The 23,685-nt window shown below is 42.6% G+C and overlaps 2 protein-coding genes across 3 annotated transcripts in view; one reads left to right on the forward strand and one right to left on the reverse strand.

The window, feature by feature from the left end:
- Positions 1-6,653: 6,653 nt before the first annotated feature.
- PSTK (phosphoseryl-tRNA kinase) lies at positions 6,654-22,387 on the forward strand. 2 transcript variants are annotated; one of them, XM_040254951.1, is made up of 6 exons: positions 6,654-9,273; positions 11,626-11,917; positions 12,334-12,532; positions 15,689-15,764; positions 18,268-18,361; positions 22,110-22,387. In XM_040254951.1, the coding sequence occupies exons 1-6, from the start codon at positions 9,058-9,060 to the stop codon at positions 22,307-22,309; spliced, it is 1,077 nt and encodes a 358-aa protein (XP_040110885.1). In that variant the 5' UTR covers positions 6,654-9,057; the 3' UTR covers positions 22,310-22,387. The 2 variants fall into 2 exon arrangements, with proteins under 2 accessions (XP_040110885.1, XP_040110886.1); XM_040254952.1 differs by having other exon boundaries at positions 6,654-9,255.
- Positions 19,051-23,685, reverse strand: part of IKZF5 (IKAROS family zinc finger 5) — a 29,463-nt gene continuing 24,828 nt past the window's right edge. The window contains exon 5 of the transcript XR_005723556.1: positions 19,051-19,064. The gene's annotated coding sequence lies outside the window, so the exon portion shown is untranslated. The remainder of the gene's footprint in view (positions 19,065-23,685) is intronic.

The raw sequence follows: 23,685 nt of genomic DNA on the forward strand, positions 1-23,685 counted from the left end.
GGCGCCAGCAGCTCCTCCCAGTCGGCGTCCCCGGCGCCGAGACCAGCCCGGGTGAGACGGAGACTCTGGGCCAAGGCTCCGCACGCGGCCTCCCAGGAAGAGGCCAGGGTCAGGCGGCGGGTCAGCGACCCGTGCACGGTCTCGGTCTCCATTCGGCCACCCACGGACCAGGCCGGCCCCGGAACCTCTCTTTATAGCTCTTTAATTTGCGCCAGGGAAGGTGAAGGAACAGGGCAACTTCCGGCTCGGCCCCCGGCAAACCTGAGAGCGGCCGCAGTTCCCCGTGGTCTGGAGACCAGCTATGGCAGACACGCATACGCGCGCCGGCCGGATTTGGCAGTGGGGTTCAAAAGCACTGGGCCGCGGTAGGGTGGCTCGCGGGAAGCTCCAGATTAGAGCATGCGCCCTGACAGCACGTGGGCCACCCTCTGGGCTTTGCGCAGGCGCAGTGCGGTGGTCACGCACCCTGCCCCCACCCCCCAGCCTTTACTTGACTTTAGGTTCATTCACTCAGTCGTGGCCCATTTTTGAGACCCAGGGACTGCAGCACGCCAGGCTTCCCCATCCATCACCAACTCCCGGAGCTTGCTCAAACTCATGTCCATCCAGTCGGTGATACCATCCAACCATCTCATCCTCTGTTGTCCCCATCTGCTTCTCCCTTCAATCTTTCCCAGCATCAGGGTCTTTACCAATGAGTCAGTTCCTCACCTCAGGTGACCAAAGTATTGGAACTTCAGCTTCAGTCCTTCCAATGAATATTCACTACTGATTTCCTTTAGGATTGATTGGTTTGATCTCCTTGCAGTCCAAGGGACTCTCAAGAGTCTTCTCCAACACCACAGTTCAAAAGCATCAATTCTTCAGCGCTCAACTTTCTTTAGAGTCCAACTCTCATATCCATACATGACTATTGGAAAAACCATATCTGACTAGATGAACCTTTGTCAGCAAAGTAATGTCTCTGCTTTTAATGTGCTGTCTAGGTTGGTCATAGCTTTTCTTCCAAGGAGCAAGTGTCTTTTAATTTCATGGCTGCATTCACCATCTGCAGTCATTTTGGAGCCCAAGAAAATAAAGTCAGCCACTGTTTCCATTGTTTCCCCATCTATTTGCCATGAAGTGACTGGGACCAGATGGCATGATCTTAGTCTTTTGAATTGAGTTCTAAGCCAGCTTTTTCATTCTCTTCTCTCACCTTCATCAAGAGGCTTTTTGGTTCCTCTTCACTTTTTGCCATAAGGGTGGTGTCATCTGCATATATGAGATTATTGATATTTCTTCCTGCAATCTTGATTCCAGCTAGTACTTCATCTAGTCCAGCATTTCACTTGATGTACTCTGCATATACGTTAAATAAGCAGGGTGGCAATATACAGCCCTGATGTACTCCTTTCCCACTTTGGAATCAGTCCATTCTTCCATGTCCAGTTCTAACTGTTGCTTCTTGACCTGCATACAGATTTATCAGGAGGCAGGTAAGATGATCTGGTATTCCCATCTTTTAAGAATTTTCCACAGTTTGTTGTGATCCACACAGTCAAAGGCTTTAGCATAGTCAATGAAGCAGTAGTAGGTGTTTTTCTGGAATTCGCTTGCTTCTTCTATGATCCAATGGATGTTGGCAATTTGATCTCTGGTACCTCTCCCTTTTCTAAATCCATCTTGAACATCTGAAAGTTCACAGTTCACGCACTATTTAAGCCTGGCTTGGAGAATTTTGAGCATTACTTTGCTAGTGTTTGAGATGACTACAATTGTGCAATAGTTTGAACATTCTTTGGTTATGCCTTTCTTTGGGATTGGAATGAAAATTGACCTTTTCCAGTCCTGTGGCCACTGCTGAATTTTCCAAATTTGCTGTCATATTGAATTCATCGCGTCCGCAGCATTGTCTTCTAGGATTTGAAGTAGTTCAGCTGGAATTCCATCACCTCCACTAGCTTTGTTACTAATGATGCTTCCTAAAGCCCATTTGACTTCACCCCAGGATGTCTGGTTCTAAGTGAATGATCACATCATCGTGGTTATCTGGGTCATGAAGATCTTTTTTGTATAGGTCTTCTGTGTATTCTTGCCACCTCTTCTTAATACCTTCTGCTTCTGTTAGGTCCATACAGTTTCTGTCCTGTATTGTGCCCATCTTTGCATGAAATGTTCCCTTGGTATATCTAATTTTGTTGAAGAGATCTCTAATTTTTTCCATTCTATTGTTTTCCTCTATTTCTTTGTATTGATCACTTAGGAAGGATTTCTTATCTCTCTTTGCTATTCTTTGAAACTCTGCATTCAGATGGATATATGTTTCCTTTTCTCCTTTGCCTTTAGCTTCTCTTCTTTTCTCAGCTATCTGTAAGGCCTCCTCAGACAACCAGTGACTTTGGCCTTAGAGAAATAGCAGGTAGTGGGGATGCCAGTGCCTCTTTGGACCTGGTCCAAAGAGGAGAGTCCCTCCCAAGGTAGTGTGGTGTCCTCTTTCTAGAGACCTGAAGCACCTCCTCCCGACCCTCACTCTCTGGAACAGACCCTGAGCCTTTCCACCTAGGGTGGTGATTGGGGGGGTGGGGCGGGGGGGATGGGGATGGGGCGGGCATGGATTCGGATTTTCTCTCCTCACCCCCCTTCCCACACGCGCTCTTTCTTTCGAGGATGTCAGGTGGATGCCGGCAGTTCGACTTTAGTCTCAGAGATTTGGATGTTGTCCATAGCACTTGTGGGGCCAGGATAGGTGGTGTCTGAGGAGGGTTAGGGGCTCTTGGACGTGGGCCTCTTGTCCATGGGGCCACTGGGTCAGATGGAAGGTGGAGAAACAACAGGGTCCGAAGCGGGTTGCCCCTGGGTTGCCTCCCCACCCCGGCCCCGCCGTCTGCACTCTAGGCCCCTAGAGGAGCAATCAGGAAGTGTTGGGTCTGTGATGGAGTAAAATCTGAGCTGAACCTAAAGGGCCTTTAAGCTTTGCCCGGAGAAGTGGGAGTGGATGGAATTTTCTAGTACTCTCGGGTTAGGAAGGTATATGGTCCCTCCCCATCACCACCACCCATCCTCTTCATGAAGCCCATAGAGATGAGTTTTCAAAGTTCTGAAAGGAAAAAGGGAATCAGAATAAGAAAGTGGAATGTCAGAGTTTGAAAGGTCTTGCTTCTTGTTCTAATAAATTAACTTTCTTTTTTTTTTTTTTTGCTTTGTTCGTAGTGATGCTTTCTAAGGCCCACTTGACTTCTTGTTCTAATAAATTAACTTTCATTGACAGTAACATGTTTGCACAGTCCAAAGAAAATAAGCTTTTCTTCAGAAACATCAGTCTGCACTTGAAGGAGCGGCGTCAACATTATCACTGGACTTCAGCTTTCCTGAACAAGGCTGAATGACCAGGAGTCAGGAAACTAGACTTCCGTGCTCTCTCCTTTCTTTTGCACAGCCAGTGAAGTCATGAAATCTTGGTTTTCTGAAAGGAAATCTATCGTATCTTTCTTCATCTCTGCTTCTGTTTTGAAGCACTAACTTTCATCTGAACAATTCCAGGAACTTCTTTACTGTCCTTAGCCTTCATTCCCAGTCACTTCCGTTCCACCCTCTGCTCTGCCCTCTGCTTCTTCTTCTGGTGTTTGTTGCTCTTGACTGAGTACAGCCTTTTTTGTACTTTGATTCCTGCCTGCCTTCCTGCCCTCTCTCCTACCTCAGCCTTTGCAAAACCGGTTCCCTTTTCCCGGAAAGCCTGTTATTTTGGAGCAGAGAAAATCCTGTACATCATTGAAAACCAAGCAGATCTCCACCCTACTACAGAATTAATTAAACTCATTCCTCCATATGGCTCTTATGCTTTTTAGGTATGTCAAAGAAAATCCAAAACTGGAGATTATGTTTATTAAACGTCCTCCCAGGGATATTTTGTTCGATTATGTTGCAGCTTAAGGGAAAGCTATAGACTCCTTCCTACCAGTTTAATCTTTGATAGCTTTGCTTTTATATACAATTTAATGTGAACAGCCAATGTAAATTTTTTAGGTTTAGTTACACTTATCTCTGTGCTGTGGATAGTTTATTTTTCTCACTTTCCTCCTGAAATAAAATTTTTTTAACCAGCAGAGTATGTCTTTATTTATGCATGAATTCCTAGCATTTAACAGTATTTGATGCACAAATACATTGAATGAATAACTTTCACAGTGTTAAAATACAAGGCTCATTTATTGTTATTGAAGGATTTGGTTGTTTTAAACATCATAATAATTAAACACAATGGTGGAAGTAAGCAAACATTGAAAAATCTTTGTTGGAAATCTCTAGGAATTTCTTTCCTCTGAGGAGATAGTTTTGAAAGCTTAAAAAAACAAGGAACTGATATCTATTCATTGTTGCTATGAGCCAGAGGTTGGTAACATTCAGCTTCTCCTTTATCTTAAGAGAAGCTGCTTGTACCCTTGATCTTTCCTAAGACACTTAGGTGATTCTTAGGATTAGTGAGACTGATGATTATTCTGGATCTAAGTTCCCATATTCACATTAGTTCATTTACTTTGCTTTTCAGCCTCACAACACCAGGAGTAGAGTGGTCTTTGGGAAATCAGAGAAACACTTGATACTGTAAAATTAGTTCAATATTTCGTAACATTTGAGTATCTGGCTCAGATTTTAGGCTATCTTTGTTAGTTTTCCTTTTTTTTTTAATAAGATAAGAAGGAAGGTAAGACTGGTAACTTAGTGATTCAACTGAAAATGACACTGATGGTAAGGTATAGGAAAGGAGCCAATAAGTTTGTAAGTTTTACATTGGCCTAAACTTTAGAGGAGGAGTTGCTGAATTGGGTACAAACAATACCTCTTTGCAGACTAAAGTAAGGAAGTTCATTTTTATGGGTCTGTAAGTGGGTAGCAGCCAAAGAGACAAGAATTTACTAAATGTCTAATCCAGTTCAGTTCAGTTCACTCGCTCAGTCATGTGTGACTTGTTGTGATCCCATGGACTGCAGCACGCCAGGCTTCCCTGTCCATCACCAACTCCCAGAGTTTATTCCAACTCATGTACATTGAGTTGGTGATGCCATCTAACCATCTCATCCTCTGTCATCCCTTTTTCCTCCTGCCTTCAATCGTTCCCAGCATCGGGGTCTTTTCAGATGACTCAGTTCTTCGCTTCAGGTGGCCAAAGTATTGAAGTTTCAGCTTCAGCATCAGTCCTTCCAATGAATATTCAGGACTGATCTCCTTTAGGATGGACTGGCTGGATCTCCTTGCTATCCAAGGGACTCTTTAAGAGTCTTCTCCAACACTACAGTTCAAAAGCATCAGTTCTTCGGCACTCAGTTTTCTTTATAGTCCCAACTCTCACATCCATAATGACTACTGGAAAAACCATAGCCGACTAGATAGACCTTTATTGGCAAAGTAATGTCTCTGCTTTTGAATATGCTGTCTAGGTTGGTCATAACTTTGCTTCCAAGGAGCAAGCGTCTTTTAACTTCATGGCTACAGTAACCACCTGCAGTCATTTTGGAGCCCAAGAAAATAAAAGTCAGCCACGGTTTCCACTGATTACCCATCTATTTCCCATGAAGTGATGGGATAGGATGTCATGATCTTAGTTTTCTGACTATTGAGTTTTAAGCCAACTATTTCACTATCCTCTTTCACTTTCATCAAGAGGCTCTTTAGTTCCTCTTCTTTTTCTGCCATAAGGGTGGTGTCATCTGCATATCTGAGGTTATTGATATTTCTCCTGGCAATCTTGATTCCAGCTAGTACTTCATCCAGTCCAGCATTTCTCATGATGTACTCTGCATATAAGTTAAATAAGCTGGGTGACAATACACAGACTTGACGTACTCCTTTTCCTATTTGAAACCAGTCTGTTGTTCCATGTTCAGTTCTAACTGTTGCTTCTTGACCTGCATACAGATTTGTCAGGAAGCAGATCAGATGGTCTGGTATTCCCATCTCTTTAAGAACTTTCCACAGTTTGTTGTGATCCACGCAGTCAAAGGCTTTGTCGTGATCAGTAAAGCAAAAGTAGATTTTTTTTTTCTGGAACTCTCTTGCTTTTTCCATGATCCAGTGGATGTTGGCAATTTGATCTCTGGTTCCTCTGCCTTTTCTAAATCCAGCTTGAATGCCTGAAAGTTCTCATGAACTGTTTAAGTTCATGTACTGTTGAAGCCTGGCTTGGAGAATTTTGAGCATTACTTTGCTAGTGTGTGAGATGACTGCAATTGTGCGGTAGTTTGAGCATTCTTTGGCATTGCCTTTCTTTGGGATTGGAATGAAAACTGACTTTTTCCAGTCCAGTGGCCACTGCTGAGTTTTCCAATTTTGCTGGCATATTGAGTGCAGCACTTTCATAGCATCATCTTTCAGGATTTGAACAGCTCAGCTGGAATTCCATCACCTCCACTAGCCTTGTTAATAGTAAGGCCACTTGACTTCACATTCCAGGATGTCTGGCTCTAAGTGAGTGATCACACCATCGTGATTATCTGGGTTGTGAAGATCTTTTTTGCATAGGTCTTCTGTGTATTCTTGCCACCTCTTCTTAATATCTTCTGCTTCTGTTAAGTCCATACCGTTTCTGTCCTTTATTGTGCTCATCTTTACATGAAATGTTCCCTTGGTATATCTTATTTTCTTTAAAAGATCTCTAGTCTTTCTCATTCTTTTTTTTTTTTTTTTTCCCTCTATTTCTTTGCATTGGTCACTGAGGAAGGCTTTCTTATCTCTCCTTGCTATTCTTTGGAACTCTGCATTCAGACGGGTAGATCCTTCCTTTTCTCCTTTGCCTTTAGCGTCTCTTCTTTTCACAGCTATTTGTAAAGCCTCCTTGTACAACCATTTTGCCTTTTTGTCTTTTTCTTGGGGATGGTCCTGATCACTGCTTTCTGTACATTGTCACAAACCTATGTCCAGAATTCTTCATGCACTCTATCAGATCTAGTCCCTTGAATCTATTTGTCACTTCCACTGTATAATCATAAGGGATTTGATTTAGGTCATACCTGAATGGTCTAGTGGTTTTCCCTACCTTCTTCAATTTAAGTCTGAATTTGGTAATAAGGAGTTCATGATCTGAGCCACAGTCAGCTCTACTAGAGTACAGAAGAAATGTCTTAGTTCATCTCAGCAACTACAGGTGAGATTTTGGAGAGGTTATGAAAAATGCCATGGTGTCCAGGTCGTGTTTGAGTTAAGGTAAAGTAGTTCAAAGTCTTTTTAAGTGAAAATCTATTTGTGAATAGAAAGGGGTTCCAGAAGTCTTAGCTCTAGGAATTAGAAAGAAATTAAAGAAAGAAATTTACTCTTTGGCTAAAGTTTTTCCACAGACAAAAAGCTGGCTGAGGATATGGTGGGTAAAGACTGTGGGGTTCTGCTTCATTTCAGGGAGAGGTGAATAGGTAGAGTACAGAGGATTTTTAGGGCAGTGAAACTATTCTGTATAACCCTATAATGGTGGGTACCTGTCCTTATACATTTGCCAGAACTCATGGAATGTATAACATCAAGAATAAACCCAATGTAAACTATGGGTGATAATGTGTGCTGTGCTGAGTTGCTCAGTCACGTCCAACTCTTTGCAACTCCATGGACTGCAGCCAGTCTGGCTCTGCTGTCCATGGCGATCCTCCAGGCAAGAATACTCAAGTGGATTACCATGCCCTCCTTCAGGGGATCTTCCCAACCCAGGGATAAAACCCAGGCCTCCTGCCTTGCAGGTGGATTCTTTACTGTCTGAGCCACCAGGGAAGCCCAAGAATACTGGAGTGGGTAGCCTATCCCTTCTCCAGGGGATCTTCTCGACCCAGGAATCCAACTGGAGCCTCCTGCATTGCAGGCTGATTCTTTACCAGCTGAGCTACCAGAGAAGCCTGATAATGATGTGTAGGTTCATCAATTTGTAACAAATGTACCATCCTGGATGTTGATAGTCAAAGAGACTTGGGTAGGGGTGGGCAGAGGTGTATGTAAACTCTCCACTTTCTTTTCAATTTTGTTGTGAACCTAAAACTGCTCTTTAAAAAGTAAGCAAGCAAAACTAACCATGTTTAAACAAGAAAAAAAAAAAAGTTGCCTAGGAAAGGGAGAGGAAATGAGTGTGAGCGTGGATGGTGAATAAAAAACAATAATAAAGGAGAGGGATCTTGCATTGGGCCTATGACAATGAACTGTTATGAAATGAATGTTTAACTCAATGGTCACCTTCAACCCAAGAGAAAGAAAATGAGGTTGATGTATGTGCACCTGCTCTGTAATCACAAATATATCAGATGTATCTGATTATATACCAGGTTATTAATTATATTTTGCCCCAGTATATACTCATTCTCATTCACTTGTTCATCACATTTTGAACGTATCTCCTTACGACGACGAAGTAACCTCATAAGATAAGCTGAAAGCTAGACTCTGAATGCAATTTTTCTACATCACATTCCTCATAGAGGGAATCTGTTTTATACTTCCCCACATCTTAGCATTTCTTTTTTTAACACTGAAAGAAAGTTTTCTCTGCGTGAATGCACTGGACTTGGAAGTGTAAGGAGGAATGTGCCTTTCCTGCCTTCATTTCCTGACACTTGCTGCCCGCTGGTGGCGTCACCGCGCAAATAACTAATATTTTTTGCCTTTCAGGAACAGCGGAGCACAGTTGTTGGACTCAGCTGCAGCTGGATGGTTCTTTTTTTTTTTTAATTGCCTGGCCGCGCAGCTTATGGGATCTCATCAATAGTTCTCCGACCAGGGATTTAATCTTGCCCTCCGCAGTGACACCGTTGACTGGATCCCAGGGAATTCCTAAGTCCAACTTTTCTGATCTTTTAGGAAACGCATCCCCGTGAACTTGCCAGCCTAGGGGACTCGACTCACAGTAAGTTCAGCACCACCGCTTCAAGGGTCCAAGGGGACGATCTCGGAGACGACCGAGACCACGCAGGCCTTTTTGATCCGAAGACTAGCCCAGTTCTCCCTTGCGCCCCCAGGAGGTGCAACCCGGTGGTGGGGGACTGCGCATGCGCGGTTTGACGGACATTGCGCCGTCAACGCTTCCGGTGGCCTCGGGTCTCCCGCTACAGCATGAAGATGGGGGAGGACGTCAGAGGAGCGCACAGCGAAGGGCCACAAAAACTAGTCCTCTGCGTTCTCTGCGGTCTGCCCGCGTCAGGAAAGTCAACTTTCGCGCGCGCCCTCAGACACCGGCTACAGCAGGAACTGGGCTGGGCGGTGGGCGTCGTCGCCTATGATGACGTCATGCCGGAAGCGGTCCTTGAGAAGGCAAGCGCACGCCCATTGGTCAATACGGAGGGGGCGGGGCCTAGGCCGGAGTTTCGTTAAGCTTATTTGCTCAGTCTTGTCCGACTCTTTGTGATCCCTTGGACTACAGCACGCCAGACCTGCCTGTCCATCACCAACTCCCGAAGTTTACTCAGGCTCACGTCCATTGAGTCGGTGATGCCATCCAACCATCTCATCCTCTGTCGTCCCCTTCTCCCGCCTTCAACAGCCAAAGGAAATGTATTATTGGAGGAGACCCTGATGCTGGGAAAGATTGAAGGCTGCAGAAGAAGGGGACGACAGAGGATGAGATGGTTGGATGGCACCATAGGTGTACTGGATAATGCCTGGTGTGGGAGAAGGATCCCTGATGCAGGAGAGACGGGGCTTCGAGGAAACTGAGCTGGTTTGCACAGAATAAGTTGACTATGAATATGACAGGTACAAACAGCCACAGGTATAGGGTTAGATTCTGAAGTTAGCGTGCAAGGTGGAAATCTCCCATTGTCAGATACCCTCCTGAACATCCTTTGGGAAGGTTGTTCTGTAAAGAGGGACAGACGCTCTCAAAAATTCCAACACAGCCAATTTAACAATCAGCCAGGAAAATCCAGGTTTTATGGGGCTTTAAGTTAAGCAATTTGAGGGAAACCCTTTTAAAGAAGAAGAATACAAAATTACAAGTAACAAGGTACTTACTAGGGTGCCTCCTGTGAAAGTCCAGTCTGTACAAATGAAGAATTCGGCCTCTGAAGCTTGATCTTCACTTGTAATCGGTGTAAACGTGCCACTGCCAGAATAGGAAGAGATGTTGGTTTCTTAGTTGACCACCAGATGAAGTAATAGGCTTGTGTCTGGGTACCAAGTACATACTCAGCTTTTAGCCCTCAGATCACCCTCAGCGCGATGAGATGCATCCCTTTGAGAAACATATGAAAACAGAGACTTTGGGGGGAACAGTAGATTGACGGCACTCATCTCATGTTAACTCTAGAGAAAATACTGTGACATATTCTGAAATTTTAAAGTAGTTTTGTTGTTTAGTGCTGAATGTAGATGTTTGCATAAATAAAATGCAAATATAGTGTGATTTCAGTCTGTGAGTATATTTGCAAAAATACAGTACATTTGGCATGTGAAAAATTTTGGACTTCACCAGCAAAGTTATATATTTCCCCATTCTTGGTTAATTGTGAGGTAAATATGGTATCAGTCCTGTAGTAACAGTGGATTTACTTAGGTAATAGTAGTTCACCACTCTTGAGGAAGCTGGAACTTGTCAATAGAGATTGTATTTGCTGTGGTTTTCCCTCTGTTTTCTTACTGTATGTTTTCCACTCTCCCCCTACAAGGGAGCCCCCCCGGGGCTCATCTTGTTACCATGATTAGGATATCTCACATTTTAGGAAGTGATCTGTGTTGCTGTTTTCTTTTCAGTGGATTTCACTGATATGTTGGGTTGGCCAAAAAATTCGTTTGGGTTTTTCTGTAAGAGGGCATGGAAAAATCCGAACGAACTTTTTGGCCAAACCAATATTAGTTTTGTGTGCTGTAGTCTCAGTGATGTGATGGGGCGTGGACAGACAGGAGAGGGATCCTCATCTCCCGTCCTTGTGTTTTCCCTCCAGCCTTGACCTCATAACTGAGTCAGTGCTCTCCAGAGCCCTTGAGCAGCAGCAGCAAGGTTACTTGTGTTTCCAAGCTATTTATTCTCTTCCCCTCAATCTGCTTACTCTATCTTTCCCTATCCCATTCCATTTCTATTGTTAGCCTGAGGTCCTTTCATCTGGACCCAGAGACTTTTCAGCTGATCCTCTTTCTGTCTTAAACTTTTCTTATTTCAAGGGCACATGGGCATTGCTATATCTTAGCCAGACTGTTTTTATTTTGGCAGGATATTCGTTTCGGTTCCTTCTTTCTCCTGGATGGTAACAACTTTTCATTCTTTCATTTACTCACTTATTCAGTCATTTCATAAACATTTCTGGAGCATCTGTTAGGTGTCAAACCCTCTGCTGAAGGCTGGGTATACAGCAGACTATTGATCTAGCAGGGACATGGAGTTGCTTAAACAGTGTAAACCCTCTTAGAGTGGAGACTCAGTGTATACAGGTGTCATGGTAGGCGAGGGAGGGTCTGCATGCCTTCTGCATGGTTGAGTCTGAAAGGAATTCACAGAGAGCTAATATCGCTGACTAGTTTTTCAGTAGAGGGAATAGCATATATGAGGACATGAGAATAAGAAAGCAAACTGAGACTAGAGACCTCCAAATGGTTCAGAAATTATCATATGGACCAGGGGGGTGTTGAGGCGTGACCACAGTACTGGCCAAAGCCTAATATAATTTTCAATTCTCTGGTATTTTGCAGCCATCCCAATGGAAATTGCTTCGCCAGGAACTGTTGAAGTACCTTGAACACTTCTTGCTGGCTGTCATTAACGGGTGTCAGATGTCTGCCCCAGCCAGCAGGACTGAAGCCATGTGGGAGGATTTTATAACCTGCTTGAAGGATCAAGATCTGATATCTTCTGCAGCTGTTGAGGCCCAGTCTCTCTACCCCTTAACGAAGACTGCTGTGTCTAGACCTCTGCTTTTGATTTTAGATGACAACTTTTACTATCAAAGTATGAGATACGAAGTCTATCAGCTGGCTCGGAAATGTAATTAACACATTGTTTCTTTCTCACACACAAGGATATTTATTCATATATCAAATTTTCTAGTGTTGGGACTTCCCTAGTGATCCAGTGGTTAAGACTTCACCTTCCAGTGTAAAGGGTGAGGGTTTGATCCCTGGTCAGGGAGCTGATATCCCACTTGCCTTGTGGCCAATAAACCAAAACATAAAACAGAAGCAACACTGTCACAAATTCAGTGAAGACTTTAAAAATGGTTTTTAGTGAGAACTTAAGTGGATTAGGAGGTTTATATGGATTTACTTCATTTTCAAAGCTACCCGTTCAGTACTGTGAATGGTCTTTCCTTCTGCAGATGGGATAACTTACATAAATACGTTTAGTTCACATTTTGGAAAAATACTGCCTGACTAATTTTGTGGTTTTTGAATTATTTTCAGATTCATTAGGCTTTTGCCAGCTCTTTTTAGATTGTGCTCTCGAGACCTGTCTACAGAGGAATGCCCAGAGACCACGACCACTGCCTGCCAAGACCATCCACCAGATGGGAAACAAAATAGAAAAGCCCAACCCCGAGAAAAATGCTTGGGAACACCACAGCCTCGCAATTCAGAGTCCAGCATGTGCTTCAGAGGCCAGGTAGCCCACTCAAAGGTGTCTTTTCACCAGGTGCCTCGCTGAGCCAGGCCCTGGGCTGCATACTTCTGTATCCATTTGATTGCTCTTCACACAAGCCTTGGAAAGAGATTATTTCTTCCCATTTGTGTAGAAGAGAAAACCCAGTGAGGAAGTTTAGCTTGCCCAGAGTCACTGAGGATGTCAGTTACACCTGAGAGGTGAATCCAGGTTTGTTTTGCAAATATGTCCTCTTGTTAAAGTTATACAGTTTCCCAGGGATCAGGGCAGGGAGTTCAGAGTAGGGTACCTCTCTGATACTCTTGCTGAAGTAGTGTATTCTAGATTGCCCAGCAGTTTTATTTTCTTTGTCAGTTTTTTAAAAAACTTTTAATTTATTTTTTTGGCTGCACCACGAGGCTTGTGGGATCTTAGTTCCATGAGCAGGGATCAAACCCACATCCTCTTCACTGGGAGCGCAAAGTCTTAACCATTGGACCACCAGGGAAGTCCCCCCTGTAGTTTTCTTGTACAGAGAAAAGGAATGGAACTGAATCCTGGTTGCGCCTTAAATCTCACTCTGTTACACTGCTTGTGTAGGTGTGAGGCTTGTGGCTATGCTCTCTAATGCATTTGATTATTGAAATAGGTCTCGAGAGTTCTAGAGTTCTAGTTTACAACATTTCTGATAGAAATTTCACCGATGATGGGACTGTTCTGTATTTGTCTTGCCTGGTATGGTAGCTGCTGCTGCTAAGTCACTTCAGTAGCTGCTAGCCATGTGCAACTGACCATCAAGCACTAGACGTAAAACCAGTGCAAGTTATGACCTGAATTTTATTTGGCTGCTCTGGGTCGTCTTTGCTGCATGTGAGCTCTCTCTCTAGTTGCAGAAAGTAGAGCTGTTCTCTAGTCACTGTGCATGGGATTCTCCTTTTGGTAGGTTCTCTTGTTGTGGACCACAGGCTCTAGAGCACAGCCTAAGTAGTTGTGGCCCACAGGCTTAGTTGCTCTGAGGCATGTGGGATCTTCCCAGACCAGGGATCCAACCCATGGGTCCTGTATTGGCAGGTAGATTCTTAAACACTGGACCACCAGGGAAATACCATGACCTAAATTTTAAATGTTATTTTGATCACTTTAAACTTGACTGGCTGCATGTGGCCTGTGGGTGCTGCAGGAACAACGCAACTCTAGAGGTATGTCCCCCACGGTCCCTTAGTTCCCGCCTCACTGTTGTCCATATGCGATCAACAATTTTTAAAACGCTGTTTTAAACTCTGTACTCTGTAGTCTCTTCCAATCATATAAATCTTTTTCTTAAACTCAGTCTTCAAAATGTTTAGTTCCCAAGATACAGTTTCCATGCATTTTGTAATACTCCTTGGAAGAAAAGTTATGAGCAACCTAGATAGTATATTCAAAAGCAGAGACACTACTTTGCCGACTAAGGTCCGTCTAGTCAAGGCTATGGTTTTTCCAGTAGTCATGTATGGATGTGAGAGTTGGACTGTGAAGAAGGCTGAGCGCTGAACTGTGGTGTTGGAGAAGACTCTTGAGAGTCCCTTGGACTGCAGGGAGATCCAACCAGTCCATTCTGAAGGAGATCAACCCTGGGATTTCTTTGGAAGGAATGATGCTAAAAGCTGAAACTCCAGTACTTTGGCCACCTCATGCGAAGAGTTGACTCATTGGAAAAGACTCTGATGCTGGGAGGGATTGGGGGCAGGAGGAGAAGGGGACGACAGAGGATGAGATGGCTGGATGGCATCACGGACTCGATGGACGTGAGTCTGAGTGAACTCTGGGAGTTGGTGATGGAAAGGGAGGCCTGGTGTGCTGCGATTCATGGGGTTGCAAAGAGTCAGACATGACTGAGTGACTGAACTGAACTGAACATTCTAAAAACATTCAAAATTGGATTTAAGTATTGTTCATAGGGTTAATGAAATAAGCTATGGCTGAGATTTCTAATTTTAACTTCCCATAATATCTTGAAACTTTGAGCAGGCGAACACATAGTTGATTGGTGGCTTGTGTTTCTGGAATACTGAAAATGTTTTCCTTCGGAAATGAATGGCTGGTTGAGATATTTAGATATCCCATGAGAGCAACCCAAGGTCATCATCACTGCTCTGGGGCTAGTTCCTACTAGAAGTAGGAAGGAGTGTGAGCTTTGCCAATGCCAGGGCCAACCCTGAGCAGAATCTGCAGGTGTGTCTTGAGTCTTAAGAACGTGGTCCAGGGACTTCCCTGATGGTCCAGTGCCTAAGCTTCTGTACTCCCAAAGCAGGGGACCCAGATTCAATGCCTGGTCCGGGAACTAGATCCCACATACCACAGCTAAAGAGATCCCACATTCCACAGCTAAGACCCTGTGCATCCAAATAAATAAATATATAATTTAAAAAAGAAAACTAAACCAGGGAGAAAAAAAAACAAAAACAAACAAACCTGGTCTAAAATAGTCCCAGCATAGCTGTGAAGGAGTTGTCTAAAATCTGGTGGCCTTCTATTGGAAGTTGAAAGATGATATGACAAATATGCCTTTCCCAGGCTTCTGTGAAATACTACAACTACTAACTGGCGGTTCAGCACTAAAGAATCCACCTGCAGTGCAGGGACTTCAGGTTTCATCCCTGGGTTGGGAAGATCCCCTGGAGGAGGAATTGGTAGCCGACTCCAGGATTCTTGCCTGGAGAATCCCATGGACAGAGGACCCTGGTGGGTTAGAGTCCATAGAGTCACAAAGAGTTGGGCATGACAGCTGAGCTCACATACAGACACACACACACACACACACACACACACACACACAAATGAGTAGAAGCCAGGAAATAAAGACTAAGCATGCTTCTCTGGGGAATATAGAGTTGTAGGTGCCTAAAGATCAGCACTTAATGAGAGAAAAGAGAGTGCCTTTTCAAAGCTTATTAATAGGGGTCTTGGGAAATTAGTATTTTTTACAGGAGGGATTTTGGGGGGGCCTCTTGAAGTTCTACATTTGAATTTTGCAAGTAGAAGGTAGCTTCCAAATCACTTTGCTTTTCCCCTTCTGTTGAGAATTTTGGATATACCACTTTTATTCCTCTAGAATTCTGCTTAATGCTCAAAAACACAAGTTCTTTTAAAAACAGATGTTTGATATAAGAATTTATTTAATCCTACCTCCTCTTACAGGCTGAAGATGACTGATTTGTTGATTACTGCTTTGGAAAATCCAATAAAATACGTGGAGGAGAATTTGGAACAAAAAGTAAGTCTTCCAGTTGAGATTTAGCATAAATGAGAAGGAACTTTCTCTGGGAAGAAGGATCTTCTGTAGGAAGAGCTTTTGGTGCTGAGCGTGAAGTATGAGTAATGTGTGGAAGATGATCTCTGTCCCTGCCCCAGCGTCTCACCAGCATCCAGCCCCTGACACCTGGGTGCAGCGGTGCTCTGGAGGCAACCTGTGCTGCTTGCTCAAAGGCAGCTGTTAAATTTTCAGAAACGTTGGAGCCTGCTGATGTTACACTGGTAGTTTGAAGTGGGCATGGATGGGAATATTTACACCATTGTTGTTGTCTTTCAATCACTCAGTCGTGTCTGACTCTTTGCGACCTCAGGGACTGCAGCACACCAGGCTGCCCTGTCCTTCACCATCTCCCAGAGCTTGCTCAAACTCATGTCCTTTGAGTCAGTGATGCCATCCGACCATCTCATCCTCTGTTGTCCCCTTCTCCTCCCACCTTCAGTCTTCCCCAGCATCAGGGTCTTTTCCAATGAGTCACCTCCTTGCATCAGGTGACCAAAGTATTGGAGCTCCAGCTTCAGCATCAGTCCTTCCAATGAATATTCAGGACTGATTTCCTTTAGGATTGATTAGTTTGATATACTTGCAGTCCAAAGGACTCTCAAGAGTCTTATCCAGCACCATAATTCAAAACCATCAATCTTTCAGTGCTTAGCCTTCTTTATGGTCCAACTCTCATATCTATACACGACTACTAGAAAAACCATAGCTTTGACTAAACGAACCTTTGTTGGAAAAGTAATGTCTATGTTTTTTAATATGCTGTTTAGGTTTGTCATAGCTTTTCTTCCAAGGAGCAAGTGTCTTTTAATTTCATGGCTGCAGTTACCATCTGCAGTCATTTTGAAGCCCAAGAAAATAAAGTCTGTCACTGTTTCCATTGTTTCCCCCATCTATTTGCCATGAAGTAATTGGGACCAGATGGCATGATTTTAATGTTTTGAATTGAGTTCTAAGCCAGCTTTTTCACTCTCCTCTCTCACCTTCATCAAGAGGCTTTTTAGTTCCTCTTCACTTTTTGCCATAAGGGTGGTGTCATCTGCATATGAGGTTATTGATATTTCTCCCTGCAGTCTTGATTCTAGCTAGTACTTCATCTAGCCCAACATTTCACTAGATGTACTCTGCATATAAGTTAAATAAGCAGGTGACAATATAGAGCCTTGATGTACTCCTTTCCCAATTTGAAACCAGTCTATTGTTCCATGTCCCGTTCTAACTGTTGCTTCTTGACCTGCATACAGATTTATCAGGAGGCAGGTCAGGTGGTCTGGTATTCCCACCTCTTGAAGAATTTTCCACAGTTTGTTTTGATCGACACAGTCAAAGTCTTTATCATAGTCAACAAAGCAGGAGTAGATGTTTTTCTGGAATTCTCTTGCTTTTTCTATGATCCAGTGGATGTTGGCAATTTGATCCCTGGTTCCTCTGCCTTTTCTAAATCCATCTTGAACATCTGGGAGTTCTTAGTTTACCTGCTGTTGAAGCCTAGCTTGGAGAATTTTTAGCTTTACTTTGCCAGCATGTGAAATGAGTGCAACTGTGTGGTAGTTTGAGCATTCTTTGGCACTGCCCTTTCTGGGGATTCGAATGAAAACTGACCTTTTCCAGTCCTGTGACCACTGCTGAGTTTTCCAAATTTGCTCGCATATTGAGTGCAGCACTTCAACAGCATCATCTTTTAGGATTTGAAATAGGTCATCTGGAATTCCATCACCTCCACTAGCTTTGCTTGTTGATGCTTCCTAAGGCCCACTTGATTCCTCACTCCAAGATGTCTGGCTTTAGGTGAGTGATCACACCATCGTGGTTATCTGAGTCATTAAGATCTTTTTTGTATAGTTCTTCTGTCTATTCTTGCCACCTCTTCTTAATATCTTCTGCTTTTGTTAGGTCCATACCTTTCCTGTCCTTTATTGTTCCCATCTTTGCATGCTATGTTCCCTTGGTATCTCTATAATTTTCTTGAATAGAGAATCTTTCCCATTCTAAATAGACAAAACAATATAGATGGGTTTGTTTCTTTGAAAGCCTATTCTTAGACATTAACCAGCATACTGCCTACATGGAATCCAGTTTACACCTTGATGTATTTCATTTAGACCCTCTCCTAGAGAAGAAGGGGGCTTCCCTGGTGGCTCAGATGGCAAAGAATCTGCCTGCAATGCAGGAGACCTGGATTCGATCCCTGGGTTGGAAGATCCCCTGGAGACGGGAATGGCCACCCACTCCAGTATTCTTGGCTGGGAAATCCCGTGGACAGAGGAGCCAGGTGGGCTATAGTCCATGGGGTCACAAAGAATCGAACATGACTGAGCGAATAACACTTTCACTAAAGGAGAATGCCTGGAAGAGAAAAGCTACTTTTTCTTTTCTTTCAGTCTCTTCACCTGTGTATAACCTACAATTTAGTCATTTCTTTTATACAACTAGGTAACTGTCCCAATAACAATGTCTTATTACCTAGGAAACAGACAGACTTATCTGTTCAACTAACATTCTTCATCAAGCTGATCAGACCCTCCGAAGAATTGTCTCTCAGACAATGAAGGAAGCCAAAGGTATGCTGAGTTTAAGATTCTATTCAATTGAGACTATTCTCTCCTGCTCCTCTTGTTCCCTGGACACGAGTACTTCATGTACTTTCATTTGTGATGTTTACATCATGTTTTCAGTTTAAATATGCAACTCTGTTGTGTTAAACTTCAACCCCTGGAATCAGGCTTTTCATCTATCCAGTAGGTTTTTATCAAGTGGCTACTCTGTACTAGGCTTTATTCTAGATATTGGAACATTTGGAGGGAACAGAATGTCATACTCAGGAGACACACACACAAAAGAAATATATGAATATATGCCAGCGCTCTGAAGAAAAATAAAGTAGGGCAAGACAGTGTAGTGATGGGAGGATATATTTTTAAAAGAGTAATCATGGAGACTCCTCAGAGGAAATGACATTTAAGCAGAGATGCAAATGAAAGGAAATAGCAAGCCATACTGATGCCTGGAGTATCATTTCAAGTAGTGCCAAAAGCTACTTTACCTGTACCAGGTAAAGCTGGTATATTCTAGAATACAAAAGAAGCCATTGAGTCCAGAGTGAAGTAAGGGATGGGGAGATGTAGTCAGGGCCAGTTGGAAAATCAGCATGGCATCTGAACAAGCTCAGTGCACTGTCAGTCTGAACTTAGATGAAATATGTGGTAATTACAGTTTGGAAAATTATTCCTTTAGGTTTTAAATATTGAACTCTTTACTATCACCCTTGATTTAAAAAAAAAATAACAGCAGCTTAATATTTCTTGAACTCCTTTTATATGCCAAGAGCCTTATATATTATTTCTAGTCTTCAGAATCCTATCAGGGAAGTGTAATTTTACAAATGGTAAATGGAGGGTCTGAGAGGATAAGAATACCTGCTCAAGGCTACACTGAACAGTGGCTATATACTTGGGCAGCTTGGGGCTCAGAGTTAAGTCTGATTCTAGTCTATGCTTTCTGTTATGCTCCCGCACATCGCCAACATTTACTATTAATACCTTTAGAAAAACTTAGGACATTGGAAAAAGAAACAGTATGCTAACTATATTATGTTTTTCAGACTTCTTTTTTTAACCCTGATCCATAACTCAATTTTAATACTGTAACCTAGTGTGTGTAGCCCCTTAACGTGAACATACTCCTGCATAGAAACAAGTTTCACAAAACGCTCCCATGTTTAATGAACTCTACTGTGGTCTATTTGATTGCATCTTAGAAAAACACTGGTTGCAACATGCAACCCAGGTATGAGTTATAATACAAAGTTTGGAAAAGAGCTGGAACAAAAATGGTCTTATGTCAGAAAGAAAACAAGAATAGTTGTAGTAGAAGTTTTCAGCCGTTTGCCTTTGTCCGTAAAATGAGTTAGGACTGTGACATCACTTCATGGCAGATAGAAGGGGAAAAAGTGGAAGCAGTGATGGATTTTATTTTCGTGGGTTCCAAAATCACTGAAGATGGTGACTGCAGCCATGAAATTAAAAGACACTCCTTGGAAGGAAAGCTATGACAAACTTAGACAATGTATGAAAAAGCAGAGACATCACTTTGCTGACAAAGGTCCATATAGTCAAAACTATAGTTTTTCCAGTAGTCATGTATGGATATGATACTGCTGCTACTGCTAAGTCGCTTCAGTCGTGTCCGACTCTGTGCGACCCCATAGACGGCAGCCCACCAGGCTCCCCCGTCCCTGGGACTCTCCAGGCAAGAACACTGGAGTGGGTTGCCATTTCCTTCTCCAATGCATGAAAGTGAAAAGTGAAAGTGAAGTCGCTCAGTTCTGTCCGACCCTCAGCGACCCCATGGACTACAGCCTACCAGGCTCCTCCGTCCATGCAATTTTCCAGGATGGATATGACAGTTGGACCATAAAGAAGGCTGAGTGCCAAAGAACTGATGCTTTTGAATTGTGGTGCTGGAGAAGACTCTTGAGAGTCCCTTGTACTGCAAGAAGATCCAACCAGTCCATCCTAAAGGAAATCAGTCTTGACTATTCATTGGAAGGACTGATGCTGAAGCTGAAACTCCAATCCTTTGGCCACCTGATGCGAAGAACTGACTCCTTGGAAAAGACCCTGATGCTGGGAAAGATTGAAGGCAGGAGAAGGGGGCAGAAGATGAGATGGTTGGATGGCATCACCGACTCAATGGACATGAGTTTGAGCAAGCTCCAGGAGATAGTGAAGGACAGGGAAGCCCGGCATGCTATTATTCATGGGGTGGCAAAGAATTGGACATGACTTAGCAACTAAACAACAACATAAAGTCAAGGGGGACTAGGGTTATACCCAAATTACTCTCAACTCTCTTCCTATTAAAAAAAATTTTTTTTTCCCTCTTGGTGAAGGAGATGGCTAGCTTCTGGAACTCTGCTTAAATAAAATTAAATAATTTGGTTCTCTTTCCATCAAGAAGTAAAAGGAAAATCCACAAAATGGGAGAAAATATTTGCAAATCAAATCTCATAAGGGACTTATACCCAAAATATATAAAGGACTCTCACAACTCAATAATAAAGACAAATAACCCTATTTTTTAAATGGGCAAAGAATCTGAGTAGAAATTTCTTTAGGGAAAATATACAGATGGCCAGTAACTGCATGGAAACACTCCTGGCATTATTAGCTATCAGGGAAATACAGATCAAAACCACAGTGAGATACCACTGCACACTCACTCGGCCAGCTAGAATCTAAAAGTCCAAGTTTTAGTGAGGATATGGAGAACTCAGAATCCATGGACACCACTGGTGGCAATGTAAAACTCTGCAGCTGCTTTGGAAAACAGCCTAGCAGCTCCTCAGAAGATTAAATGTAGTTACCATGGGACCTAGAAATGAAAACATATAAAAATTCATGTAAAAATCCGTACACAAGTGCTTATAGCATCATTATTACTAACAGCCAAAAGGTAGAAGTAACCCAAATGTCCATCAGCTGACAAACATATGGATATGTCCATCTATCCATAAAATGAATTATTCAACCATAAAAAGCAAGAAAATACTACAACATGGATGGACCTTGAAAACATTATGTAAAGTGCTAGAAGCCAGTCACAAAAGGTCACATAGTATGAGTCCAGTCATGTGAAATGTCCAGCATGGGGAAGTCTGGAAACACGAGGTAGATTACTGGTTGCTTAGGGATTGAGGGCAGAGAGAGGGGGGATGGGGCAGGAGGGTATATTAGCTATCACAGATGGTAAAAATGTTTTTTAAGATTGACTGTTATCATTGCTGCTTATATCTGTGAATATACTAAAAATACTGAATTGTAGTTTAAATGGTAAGCTGTAATGTTAATTTTACCTCCATAAAGCTGTTCAACAACAACAAAAAAATCAGTTCTCAGTCACACCACCCACATGGCTCGTGGCTGCTGGACTGAAGGGCAGACATAGAACATTTCCATCATTGGAGGAAACTCTATTGGACGACTATTCTAGGCATATGAGCTTCAAACCCAACTGTCATTTTCTAGTTCTGCTTTTTGGCCTTCCTACCTGTTAATCCAATAAGATTGTAAGTCAACTTGATTTGGCAACAAAAAGCCTTTTCTGCTCACACATTTCATAGCAAGTTATTGAAATGATTTGCTTGTATTGCATTAAGGTGACCTTTATCTACACGTACATTATACCAGCTCAATTATTATTTGTAGAAGGATCTGATTGGTTTATCTGAAGTAATCAAATTAATTTCCTAGTGTCATCAGTCCAGCTAAATTTACTCTACCCAAATAATTTTGAGTATCTTTATTTTAGATGAACAGATGCTTCCGTACAACTTGAAGCTTTTGGCAGAAGAACTTAACAAACTCAAAGCAGAGTTTTTGGAAGACCTAAGACAAGGAAACAAAAAATACCTGTGCTTTCAACAAACCATTGACTTATCAGATGTTGTTTCTTTTTTCCACTATGAGAAAGATAACATTGTAAGGAAGTATTTTTCAAAGCAGCATTAAAACTTCTGAATCTTCAATCAAATATCTAGTTTGGTTATGATTTTGCAAACTAATTTAAAACAATTATGTATTACTGGATGTGTTCTAGTCTAATAATGTGAATTGCCTAATGCAGAGTTCCAAAGAATAGCAAGGAGAGATAAGAAAGCCTTCCTCAGCAATCAATGCAAAAAAAATAGAGGAAAACAACAGAATGGGAAAGACTAGAGATCACTTCAAGAAAATCAGAGATAACAAGGGAACATTTCATGCAAAGATGGGCACAATAAAGGACAGAAATGCTATGGACCTAACAGAAGCAGAAGATATTAAGAAGAGGTGGCAAGAATACACAGAAGAACTGTACAAAAAAGATCTTCATGACCCAGATAATCATGAAGCTGTGATCATTTACCTAGAGCCAGACATCCTGGCATGTGAAGTCAAGGGGGCCTTAGGAAGCATCACTACGAACAAAGCTAGTGGAGGTAATGGAATCCCAGTTGAGGTGTTTAAAATCCTGAAAGATGACAATGTGAAAGTGCCACACTCAATATGCCAGCAAATATGGAAAACTCAGCACTGGCCACAGGACTGGAAAAGGTTAGTTTTCATTCCAATCCCAAAGAAAGACAATGCCAAAGAATGCTCAAACTGCCTCACAATTGCACTCATCTCACACGCTAGTAAAGTAATGCTTAAAATTCTCCAAGCCAGGCTTCAGCAATACGTGAGCCATGAACTTCTAGATGTTCAAGCTGGTTTTAGAAAAGGCAGAGGAACCAGAGATCAAATTGCCAACATCCGTTGGATCATTGAAAAAGCAAGAGAGTTCCAGAAAAACATCTATTTCTGCTTTATTGACTATGCCAAAGCCTTTGACTGTGTGGATCACAATAAACTGTGGAAAATTCTAAAAGAGATTGGCATACCAGACCACCTGACTTGCCTCTTAACCTGTATGCACGTTAGGAAGCAACAGTTAGAACTGGACATGGAACAACAGACTGGTTCCAAATAGGAAAAGGAGTACGTCAAGGCTGTATATTGTCACCCTGCTTATTTAACTTCTATGCAGAGTACATCATGAGAAACGCTGGGCTGGAGGAAGCACAAGCTGGAATCAAGATTGCTGGGAGAAATATCAATAACCTGAGATATGCAGATGACAACACCCTTATGGCAGAAAGTGAAGAGGAACTAAAGAGCCTCTTGATGAAAGTAAAAGAGGAGAGTGAAAAAGTTGGCTTAAAGCTCAACATTCAGAAAACGAAGATCATGGCATCCAGTCTCATCAACCACTTCATGGAAATAGATGGGGAAACAGTGGAAACAGTGGCTGACTTTATTTTTTTGGTCTCCAAAATCACTGCAGATGGTGGTTCCAGCCGTGAAAT

Source organism: Oryx dammah, unplaced genomic scaffold (assembly GCF_014754425.2).
Source record: "Oryx dammah isolate SB20612 unplaced genomic scaffold, SCBI_Odam_1.1 HiC_scaffold_14, whole genome shotgun sequence".
In the NCBI taxonomy this organism is placed as follows: Eukaryota; Metazoa; Chordata; class Mammalia; order Artiodactyla; family Bovidae; genus Oryx; species Oryx dammah.

Coding starts and splice junctions, on each gene's coding strand:
- PSTK (XM_040254951.1), top strand. CDS start 9,058: ATGAAGATGGGGGAGGACGTCAGAGGAGCGCACAGCGAAGGGCCACAA. Junction 15,765..18,267: donor AGGAGAATTTGGAACAAAAA/GTAAGTCTTCCA, acceptor CTTATTACCTAG/GAAACAGACAGACTTATCTG. Junction 18,362..22,109: donor GACAATGAAGGAAGCCAAAG/GTATGCTGAGTT, acceptor TCTTTATTTTAG/ATGAACAGATGCTTCCGTAC.